Source organism: Haliotis rufescens, unplaced genomic scaffold (assembly GCF_023055435.1).
Source record: "Haliotis rufescens isolate VD_foot unplaced genomic scaffold, xgHalRufe1.0.p SCAF_37, whole genome shotgun sequence".
In the NCBI taxonomy this organism is placed as follows: domain Eukaryota; kingdom Metazoa; phylum Mollusca; class Gastropoda; order Lepetellida; family Haliotidae; genus Haliotis; species Haliotis rufescens.
The window spans coordinates 1,651,302-1,663,193 of NW_025964079.1; the positions used below are offsets into that span (position 1 = coordinate 1,651,302).

At 41.9% G+C, this 11,892-nt stretch overlaps 1 protein-coding gene across 1 annotated transcript; it reads right to left on the reverse strand.

The window, feature by feature from the left end:
- Positions 1 to 426: 426 nt before the first annotated feature.
- Positions 427 to 9,278, reverse strand: LOC124140468 (galactose-specific lectin nattectin-like). Its single transcript, XM_048381226.1, has 3 exons — positions 9,032 to 9,278; positions 1,011 to 1,196; positions 427 to 762 (listed from the first exon to the last, which is right to left on the reverse strand). Exons 1-3 carry the CDS (start codon positions 9,276 to 9,278, stop codon positions 524 to 526), a joined length of 672 nt encoding a protein of 223 aa, XP_048237183.1. The 3' UTR covers positions 427 to 523.
- Between the last annotated feature and the right edge of the window lie 2,614 nt (positions 9,279 to 11,892).

An 11,892-nucleotide genomic window follows, 5' to 3' on the forward strand; every position in this document is an offset into this window, starting at 1 on the left:
ACAACTTTTGAGATACAGTCAAGCGTGTTCTGTCTCCCAAGATTTCAGAGAGCGTCATACAACTATTGCTCAGAAGTTGTTTGATCAAGGTTACAACATAAAAGGCCTCATTAAAGCTTTCAAATAGTTTTATGGTAGACATGTGGAGGACATTTCCAAATTTGACGCTTTAGTGACAAAAATAATGTCCGATGCAATTCTTTGTACCATAGGTTCCAATTTTTTTTTCAGGTGAACAATTGACTTGCTTTTGCATGTGTTTGTGGAGGGTGCCACCGGTGGTGCAGGATACGCTCACCTTTTTGCAAACACCTGGTATCATTACTATTGGATAGTGATTCATAAACACATGCTCATGATATAGTCGGAATCGTACAATCGACTCTGCTTTATGCAGAGATTTATATTGGATATGGAAAGGGTTTTGTAGTTTTATTGTACTGTCTATGTATATATTGTCATCAAAATGATGGAATGTCCACTGATTCCTATGTGTTCAAGTACAATCCCACACTTTGCATCGCTACACATAGGGGTCGAGGGAGATGAAGGGCAGCTCACAGATGTAAGCCCTTTCACCTGCAGGGTCAACATTCCTCCACCTGTGACCTGAGGTCATCTCCATGACAACACGAGACTGGCTCGAGTCGGCGGTTGGATGATTTTCGTCCCAGTCGTTGATGTCAATCTGTGACTCATCTGACCACGCCCACAGACCTGCGCTCAACTTTCCTCCAATAGCAAACTCCATTGACTCATAGTCTGAAACAGTTTGATAATTGTGAACGGAAATCCATTTATTGAAAAAGAGTTATAAACACTGTGTGTGGGTTCTCTTACTTTTAGGAAAAAACGTGCTTTGGTGTATGGATTGTTTTAAACACATACGTGATAGCTGTGTGAATACGTCCTTAAAATTGACAACTACTAAAAATAAGGGCCCCATAAACTACTGTACAACCCGTGCCCCTTAAAACATATTAAAACTCTTTTACAGATGAAATTCGTACCCTGGTTTGATGTTATCACGCTTTTGATGTAATGTATTTTCCTGGGTGTGTTGAGTTTTATCAGAGAGCCCCCATCCATCTCACATGCTTGATTGGCCGAGTCCCAAGTCTTCTGTCCAGTGTACACCCGGAAGCAGAGGTCAGCTTGACGGGACAGGGTGTAGCCAGTGTCGGGGTGGCAATAGTCTGCAACATAATAACACAGTGTACACTGGTAACATAGGTCAGTCTGACGGGACAGGGTGTAGCCAGTGTCGGGGTGGCAATAGTCTGCAACATAATAACACAGTGTACACTGGTAACATAGGTCAGTCTGACGGGACAGGGTGTAGCCAGTGTCGGGGTGGCAATAGTCTGCAACATAATAACACAGTGTGCACTGGTAACAGAGGTCAGCCTGGTGGGACAGGGTGTAGCGAGTGTTGGGGTGGCAATCATCTGCAACTGTGTTACAATATACCTACATACAAGCGCTAAGTATTATTTTCGTACATGAGCTACATTTGAATACATACTACAAAAAATTGCTAAGGATCACCACAAAAAAGGTACTTCGTCAAATTGTGTGCATCTGTTGAAATAACCGAAGGCAGTATTGTGTGAAGACATGTTTAATGAGCCAAAGTCCGTTTTCCTGTGCCAGGCAATGCCAGCAAACAACATGTGACCGTTAACTATTCAGATCTCCCCTTCAAAATTACAGTAGCTGACAAAATCTGAAACGTCAAAATATCACAAAAACAAATTCTTTGTAAAAAAACCCAACAATTCTCAGTAGCGCGTATGTGATCCATATGATGAAATACACAACCTGGCATCGCCGTCTCATGCTCCCAATAAGCGTCTTGGTGATCGCCAAGGGAAGACTGTTCCACCCTTCAGTAAGAGCATTGCCGAGTTCCTGTAGAGTTGCCGGAAGGACAGGGAGTAATGAGAGGGCAATCTGCAGCTCGCTCCACATATTTTCGATGTAGATGCGGTCAAAACTTGATCCTTAGCAAACTTTGAGAAGTATACAGTCGTACATTTGCCCACTCAGATCTGATTGCTAATATAAACATTACAAACCTCAACTGCATTAAGAGATAAGTGTATCCGTTAATCAATAAGCTATATGACGTCATAGACAACGTTGGCGGTGCCAGTGAAGATCGCCACTTACAGCTTTCAAAACATTTCTTTCTAAACGAAAAGGAGGCAAAGTGTACTCTGAATTCTAAGTAAAAGAAGACACCTTCCCTTTTATTTAGCTATTTACTTTTCTTTTACAACGAAAACAAATGTCAATACCAGAAAATGTTTTACACTTTGGTGGGTATGTAATCAATACTGAAGCATGAGATCCCACGACGTAATGTTTACTTTTATTCACAAACTGAAGCATCACTTTGTTGTGATCCGAAACAGTGGTACTTGGTATCTTCATCACCATGGTCAATAGCAGTATCCGTGTAAACACTGTTATGCTTGTTTGTTTGTTGTTTAACGCCGCACTCAGCAACATTCCAGCTATATCACGGGGGTCTATAAATAATCGAATCTGGACCAGACAATCCAGTGATTGACATCATGAGCATCGATCCACGCAACTGGAATACGATGACATGAATCAACCAAGTCAGCGAGCCTGACCACCCGATCCCGTTAGTCGCCTTTTACGAGCATTTACCTAGAAGGGCACTGCGTTTTTATATTTCTGGTATCTGCTTTTGGTTAATTATGACATGCCATAAAAAATTACTCTTATTTGTACTCTTCAATAAAAAGAAATGTCAGTCTATCTGAATTAATGTTCAAAGCAGCGTTAAACTAAATACATTCCAGTCCGACCAAGATCCACATCAAGGATATTCGTTATGATTGATGGTGATCCGTAATTTTGGGGTCCAGACATTTCCCCACTTCGACAATGCCTCAAAGGGAATTTCCCTACCGGATAATTCACCATGAAAGTAGGATATTTCCCCGTCGGACAATTCCCTATTCAAAGTAGGACGTTTCCCTACAGGACAATTCCCTATTCAAAGTAGGACGTTTCCCTACAGGACAATTCCCTATTCAAAGTAGGACGTTTCCCTACAGGATAATTCCCCACTCAAAGTAGGACATTTCCCAACCGGATAATTCCGCACTCAAAGTAGGACATTTCCCCACCGGGTAATTCCCCACTCAAAGTAGGACATTTCCCTACCGGATAATTCCCTATTCAAGGGAGGCACACTATCAGATGTACCTTACAAGATGTACCCTACTTGAGGTACGCTACCAGACGTACCTTACAAGATGTACCATACTGGAGGTACACTATCAGGTGTACCTTACAAGATGTACCCTACTGGAGGCACACTGTCAGATGTACCTTACAAATTGTACCCTACTGGAGGTACACTATCAGATGTACCTTTCAGGATGTACCCTACTGGAGGCACACTGTCAGATGTACCTTACAAATTGTACCCTACTGGAGGCACACTGTCAGATATACCTTACAAATTGTACCCTACTGGAGGTACACTATCAGATGTACCTTTCAGGATGTACCCTACTGGAGGCACACTGTCAGATGTACCTTACAAATTGTACCCTGCTGGAGGTATACTATGAGATGTACCTTACAAGATGTACCCTACTGAAGGTACACTATCAGATGTACCTTACAAGATGTACCCTACTGAAGGTACACTATCAGATGTACCTTACAAGATGTACCCTACTGAAGGTACACTATCAGATGTACCTTACAAGATGTACCCTACTGAAGGTACACTATCAGATGTATTCTATTCGATGTACCATTCCAGATGTACCCTATCAGTTGTACCCTATCAAATGTACCATACCAGGTTATCGTATCAAATGTACCCTATCAATGTACCAAACGCGATGTACTGAAGCAGTTATACCATATAAGATGTACCCTACCAGATGTACCATACCAGGTGCACCGTATCAATTGTACCCTATCAAATGTACCATACCTGTTGTATCCTATCAAATGTACCAAACCAGACTACTGTAGCAGATGTACCCTGCCAGTTGTACCCTACCAGATGCACCCAATCAAATGTACTCTACTTGATGTACTGAAGCAGGTGTACTGTACCAGGTGACCCTGTCAGTTGTATCCTTTCAGATGTACGCTACCATATGTTCTTTATCAGATGTATTCTTTTAGATGTACTCTATCAGATGTACGCTACCAGATGTTCTTTATCAGATGTATTCTTTTAGATGTACTCTATCAGATGTACGCTACCAGATGTTCTTTATCAGATGTTTTCTTTTAGATGTACCCAATTAAATGTACGCTACCAGATGTTCTTTATCAGATGTTTTCTTTTAGATGTACTCTATCAGATGTACGCTACCATATGTTCTTTGTCAGATGTATTCTTTTAGATGTACTCTATCAGATGTACGCTACCAGATGTTCTTTATCAGGCGTTTTCTTTTAGATGTACTCTATCAGATGTACGCTACCAGATGTTCTTTATCAGGCGTTTTCTTTTAGATGTACTCTATCAGATGTACGCTACCAGATGTTCTTTATCAGATGTATTCTTTTAGATGTACTCTATCAGATGTACGCTACCAGATGTACTCTATCAGGCGTTTTCTTTTAGATGTAGTCTATCAGATGTACGCTACCAGATGTACTCTATCAGATGTACGCTACCAGATGTTCTTTATTATATGTATTCTTTTAGATGTACTCTATCAGATGTACGCTACCATATGTTCTTTATCAGATGTATTCTTTTAGATGTACTCTATCAGATGTACGCTACCAGATGTTCTTTATCAGGCGTTTTCTTTTAGATGTAGTCTATCAGATGTACGCTACCAGATGTACTCTATCAGATGTACGCTACCAGATGTACTCTATCAGGCGTTTTCTTTTAGATGTAGTCTATCAGATGTACGCTACCAGATGTACTCTATCAGATGTACGCTACCAGATGTTCTTTATCAGATGTATTCTTTTAGATGTACTCTATCAGATGTACGCTACCAGATGTTCTTTATTATATGTATTCTTTTAGATGTACTCTATCAGATGTACGCTACCATATGTTCTTTATCAGATGTATTCTTTTAGATGTACTCTATCAGATGTACGCTACCAGATGTTCTTTATCAGGCGTTTTCTTTTAGATGTAGTCTATCAGATGTACGCTACCAGATGTACTCTATCAGATGTACGCTACCAGATGTACTCTATCAGGCGTTTTCTTTTAGATGTAGTCTATCAGATGTACGCTACCAGATGTACTCTATCAGATGTACGCTACCAGATGTTCTTTATCAGATGTATTCTTTTAGATGTACTCTATCAGATGTACGCTACCAGATGTACTCTATCAGGCGTTTTCTTTTAGATGTACTCTATCAGATGTACGCTACCAGATGTACTCTATCAGATGTACGCTACCAGATGTACTCTATCAGATGTACGCTACCAGATGTTCTTTATTATATGTATTCTTTTAGATGTAGTCTATCAGATGTACGCTACCAGATGTACTCTATCAGATGTACGCTACCAGATGTTCTTTATTATATGTATTCTTTTAGATGTAGTCTATCAGATGTACGCTACCATATGTTCTTTATCAGATGTTTTCTTTTAGATGTAGTCTATCAGATGTACCCTGCTATATGTGCACTGTGAGATGTACATATACCAGGACTTTCATTGTAGTATTGATCATAATGATCGTAGGTTTACTCGCGTTACATATAGCTGCCGAGGGGTTTCTGCAGAGCCGGATAAAAACAGACGGTTATAAAACAATGCTCTTGGTGGGCTATACAATGTGTATAGATCAGTCTTTTAAAGATAGGAAGAATTTGAAATTTAAAAAAGAAGAAGTCCGGAATAAGATGTTATTCGATTGGATTTGAGACTTTGTATTCATTGAATAAATGGTTGTGATCGATATTCGTTGTTTCTCTATATCATAACTCAGTGGCTGTATTGAACTCTCGCGAGCATGCGCTTATTTCGTGATAATATATTTTTTGGTTATCTTGTGATAAAGTTTGTGAACATGAACGTTAAGCTTTACAAACATTAAGTATGTTCGTGAACAGTGCATACAGATAGTAACCATCGATTATAATAAATATAAGATAGCAACGCGATAAATCGCTCGGAGCAATAAAGAACAAGGCGTGGTTTATTTCACGACAAAACATTGTTCTATCATGACGTCATTTCTAGAGATTCGGGGCGGTCGGGTAGCCAAGTGGCCTAAGAGTTTGCTCGTCACGCCGAAAACCCGGGTTCGATTCCCGACATGGGTACAATGTGTGAAGCCCATTTCTGGTGTCCCCCGCCGTGTCTGTGATATAGCTTGAATATTGCTAAAAGCGGCGTAAAATCAAACCCACTCACTCTAGAGATTCGAACTTACGCTAGCAACTTGATGACGTTGTAAATTAGAAGGTAATATTTTTAGAGGGTGGTGAGTTTTTCCTCTTAGTACTCGTTTTTCACTGTGTTGATGCTGACTTGTTTGAAAAGTATATCTTAGAAGTTGACGGTACGACAAAAAGGTGTTATTTAATGGATAACAACCTTTTCATTATACTGCTCTTGGCAACGTTTTTTTATGTGTGTGGAAACAGTTTTGTGGCTTTTATTTCCCGCTGCTGCTAGGCGCGTAATCTGCTGCAAGATAAGCATTTCAGGACAATACTACACGTCATCAGATGGGATAATATATACATTAATAAACCTGGTAGGGCATAATTATCTGGATAAGTGATCAATAGTTCTCCATCAGCAAGAAGAAATTCCATTAGGAGAATTACCATAAAGGTCAAAATAGAAGCTTTTACCAGATGCCAGTTTGTAAAACAGTTTTATTGCGGATTAAATTCCTGTGCATTTCGGCTTCATTAACGCATCATAACACGTCAACGCCGGAGAATAACTACCCTCGATTATCCGACGAAACAGATTCCATTGGGCGTGAAAGGCAAATTAGTGGTAAACTTTATATGAATGGATCACTGAAAATCAGTGATGACACCAGGTGTGATCACATTCAAGTGATCGATGGAACAGACAATCCAGTACAACCCGATAGAACGTAACCAGGGGGTGGTACAATAGTCTACCATTACACTGAAGAATGATTCATTTTGATTGGTCAAGTCGTCAACGGCTTAGTTATTCATTTATTCATTTATCCATTTATTCATTGAAAGATTTGGGGTTTTTTTAGTGTGCGTCTTTTATAGTTTTTACTAATTACATCAAAACAAATGAAATAAACCTTGTGTACTCAATGATAACCACTACTCCCGGTGATCTCACTGTAATGCCAACCGACTGAGATGGCTAAAGGTAACAGTCAGCTACATGTAGCAGCGTAGTCATCAGTGTCATCGCCGCTTGGTAACAAGTCCTAGGCAGGGATAATGGTTTGAGTCGTAACAGTCAGCTAGACGCGTAGTGATCAGTGTCATCGACGCGAGGTAACAAGTCCTAGGCAGAGATAATGGTTTGAGTCGTAACAGTCAGCTAGCCGCGTAGTCATTAGTGTCATCGACGCGAGGTAACACGTCCTAGGCAGGGATACTGGTTTGAGTCGTAACAGCCAGCTAGACGCGTAGTGATCAGTGTCATCGACGCTTGGTAACAAGTCCTAGGCAGGGACAATGGTTTGAGTCGTAACAGTCAGCTAGCAGCGTAGTCATCAGTGTCATCGACGCTTGGTAACAAGTCCTAGGCAGGGACAATGGTTTGAGTCGTAACAGTCAGCTAGCAGCGTAGACATCAGTGTCATCGACGCTTGGTAACAAGTCCTAGGCAGGGACAATGGTTTGAGCTGTAACAGTCAGCTAGCAGCGTAGTCATCAGTGTCATCGACGCTTGGTAACAAGTCCTAGGCAGGGACAATGGTTTGAGTCGTAACAGTCAGCTAGCAGCGTAGACATCAGTGTCATTGACGCTTGGTAACAAGTCCTAGGCAGGGACAATGGTTTGGGTCGTCACTCAATAGATCAAACCGTTGGCGGGGAATACAAGTATTTTATGCTTGTATTATTTAGTCAGCAAAAGAAGAAATACCATGCAACGTCAAAGATTTGCAGTTTACTCATGCATTCGGGTATGTCTTGTCAAGTCCACAAGTTGGGGACAAGTCAATTTCGAAAAATAGCAATCTGAGTTTTAGCAGGAATTATGTTCAGTCCCAGAAAAAAATGTTCAAGATATCTTTCAGATTGTTGAAAAGCCAATCCCTGAATAATATTTACTGAAGATAATAAAGATAGGAGTTGATAAATAAATAAATAAAAAATGTCGGACGAATACCATGTCCTATTGCTTTTCCCTCACTACACTAACTTCAATAGAGATAGATATTTACCAGATAGATATTCTCTTTAGTGAGAAAACATGCCATTACTCTAATCGAATGTGGAAACTAAGATTTATCTACGCAATTTATTATCATTATTTTTGTTCGACGATTTGCTTCCTTTATAAATTATTGTTACCATAACATGAATACCCTGTGACATGAGCGAGTGAGTTTGGTTTAACGCCGCTTTTAACGGTATTCCAGTTATATCGCGGCGTGTCAGCTTAATGTGGGAGGAAAGCCCGAAGTGATGCAGGTCTCAGACGTTTACCACTTCGGTGAAACCCACGAGCACAAACCTGCTGAGTGAGTGAGTTGTGTTTTAACGCCGCTTTTAACAGTATTCCAGTCATATCACGGCGTGTCAGCTTAATATGGGAGGAAAGCCCGAAGTGACACAGGTCTTAGACGTTTACTACTTCGGTGAAACCCACGAGCACGGGTATGGTGCTGACACACCTTGAAACATAATCGGGGCGAACCGGGATTCGAACCCACAACCATAGCTTTCTGGCGTGCCCAAGGGACGCAACTCTGCACAGCGAATTGCGGCGCCTTAGACGACTAGGCCACGCGTGCCCCCGATTCTACATGATGAAGTTACCATTTCCTCAGATTAAAATCATGTACAGTCATTCCACTTACCGGGATACAGCCAATAGTAGTAGGATGTATGGAAGTCGGAGAAGTGGTCCAGGGTAGTGTATCGATGCTGTCGTAGGCAGCAAGCCTGTAAACTTCTGGAATGAAGAATTGCCAAGCAGGTTTTCTCAAGTCGACATTCATTGACACAGTCCAGCAAGGTCATATCTGGAAGTACAGTACAGCCACTGAGTGCTTTGTTGGTGAAGATGAGTCTTGCTAATGTTACGATAACCATGCCGGCCCCCATCTTAGTCTGACGGGGCTGCTAGACAAACCAATGGCGTCCAGAAATTGCGAAGATGTTCTGATAATGTAAGGTACTCTCGACTTGATTTTGCAGAGGTTGATCTTGAGGCTCTGACGTCAAAGGTATGTTCTAGACATCGGGGTGGGAAAAGTTGCGTTGTTAAGACGAAACCACTGTACTGGTATAAATTGTTCTCACCTCATCGCCCAAGATACAAGGAATACTTGATCAGTGCGTTTTTTTTATCTAGACTATTTGATCCGACAAGTTGGGAATAAAAACTGTAAATGATGCTACGTCTGTTGATATATACACTATCAACTCTTAAGGGTGTATGTTGGCTGCAACACGATCTACTCTTCGGTGATGTCCGTTGGTTTAAGCACGATATACTCTTCGGTGATGTCCGTTGGTTTAAGCACGATATACTCTTCCGTGATGTCCGTTGGTTTAAGCACGATATACTCTTCGGTGACGTCCGTTGGTTAAACACGATCTACTCTTCCGTGATGTCCGTTGGTTTAAACACGATCTACTCTTCGGTGATGTCCGTTGGTTAAAACACGATCTACTCTTCGGTGATGTCCGTTATTGAAAACACGATCTACTCTTCGGTGATGTCCGTTAATTGAAACACGATCACTCTTCGGTGATGTCCGTTAATTGAAACACGATCTACTCTTCGGTGATGTCCGTTAATTGAAACACGATCTACTCTTCGGTGATGTCCGTTAATTGAAACACGATCTACTCTTCGGTGATGTCCGTTGGTTAAAAAACGATCTACTCTTCGGTGATGTCCGTTATTGAAAACACGATCTACTCTTCCGTGATGTCCGTTGGTTGTAAAACGATCTAATCTTCCGTGATGTCCGTTGGTTGTAAAACGATCTACCCTTCGGTGATGTCAGTTGGTTGAAACACGATATACTCTTCGGAGATGTCCGTTGGTTAAAACACGATATACTCTTCGGAGATGTCCGTTGGTTGAAACACGATCTACTCTTCGGTGATGTCCGTTGGTTGAAACACGATATATTCTTCTGAGATGTCCGTTGGCTGAAACACGATCTACTCTTTGGTGATGTCCGTTGGTTTGAAACACAATCTACTCCTCGGTTATGTCCGTCGGTTTAAACACCATCTACTCCCGGAAGGCGTCCCTTGATTGATAAAATATTTACTTTACTCTCGGATATCGCGGAGCGGATGGTTTGTTCTGGATCGTCCTATTCACGACAGTGAACACAGCTAAACTCGGTATGAAGAACAGTGTGTTTTGAACAGTATGTATGAATCCACCGAACAGATCTAAATTTCCCTTTTAATGCTATCCACCGTTTATTAGGATATTTACTATCACGCAATAGTCAAATACGCTTCCAGAACATATCTACAGCAGTGGATCAGTAAGACATAACGACTTGTGTTATATAGCAATGCACATTGCTATTGGTTTTCTCATAACAAAGATCCACCCTACAGCATTCTTTTAAACATGTTTGTTTTCAGACGAAGCTGTCGGTTTTATCTATGTTCAGCCCACTCATCACATCAATTCTCCGTGGTCATTGTATTGATGCAAACAAAGAAGCCCAAATTTTATTGAAGCGTGTACAATAGTACCCTCACGAGACTTGGAGGTAACCATTGTAATAATATGAGAATAACATTGGCGAGGGTTCTGCCCCAGTAAGCTTCTTTTTAGCTGAAGAGATAAGACTGAGGTTGGTTCCGCTTCCTACAGGGATATTATAAAATCGAACAAATACCAGAGCGTGAAGCATAATCTGCAACATACATTGTATTATAAACAAAGCAACGAGTTTGTGTCACACTTTACCGTCCACGGGAAGCTGTACCAGGATGGTTGTCACGTTATGCGAGGTACGCTACACAAGGGTGGCTATACCGGGCACTCTATACTAGGGAGGTGGGCACTTTAAGCTTGCTACACAAGGGTGGCTATACCGGGCGTTCTATACTAGGGAGGTGGGCACTTTAAGCTTGCTACACAAGGGTGGCTATACCGGGCGCTCTATACTAGGGAGGTGGGCACTTTAAGCTTGCTACACAAGGGTGGCTATACCGGGCGCTCTATACTAGGGAGGTGGGAACTTTAAGCTTGCTACACAAGGGTGGCTATACAGGGCGCTCTATACTAGGGAGGTGGGCACTTTAAGCTTGCTACACAAGGGTGGCTATACCTGGCGCTCTACACTAGGGAGGCTCTGGTGGGTACGTTATGCGAGGTACGCTACACGCTATACCAAGCACGCTATACTAGCGAGGCATTGTCGTGCACGTCATGCGAGGCACACAAGGTTGGCTTTACCCGGCGCTCTATACTAGGGAGGTGGGCTCGTTACGTTTGCTACACAAGGTTGGCTATACCAGGCTCTCTGTACTAGGGAGGTGGGCACGTTATGCTTGCTACACAAGGGTGGCTGGACCGGGCGCTCTATACTAGGGAAGTGGGCTCGTTATGCTTGCTACACAAGGGTGACTATGCCGGGCGCGCTATTCTAGGGAGGCTATGGTGGGCTCGTTATGCCTGCTACACAAGGGTGGCTATACAGGGCGCTCTATACTAGGGAGGCGGGCACGTTATGCT

Coding starts and splice junctions, on each gene's coding strand:
- LOC124140468 (XM_048381226.1), bottom strand. CDS start 9,278: ATGGGGGCCGGCATGGTTATCGTAACATTAGCAAGACTCATCTTCACC. Junction 1,197..9,031: donor CTACTATTGGCTGTATCCCG/GTAAGTGGAATG, acceptor ATTATGTTGCAG/ACTATTGCCACCCCGACACT. Junction 763..1,010: donor CGTGATAACATCAAACCAGG/GTACGAATTTCA, acceptor AAACTGTTTCAG/ACTATGAGTCAATGGAGTTT.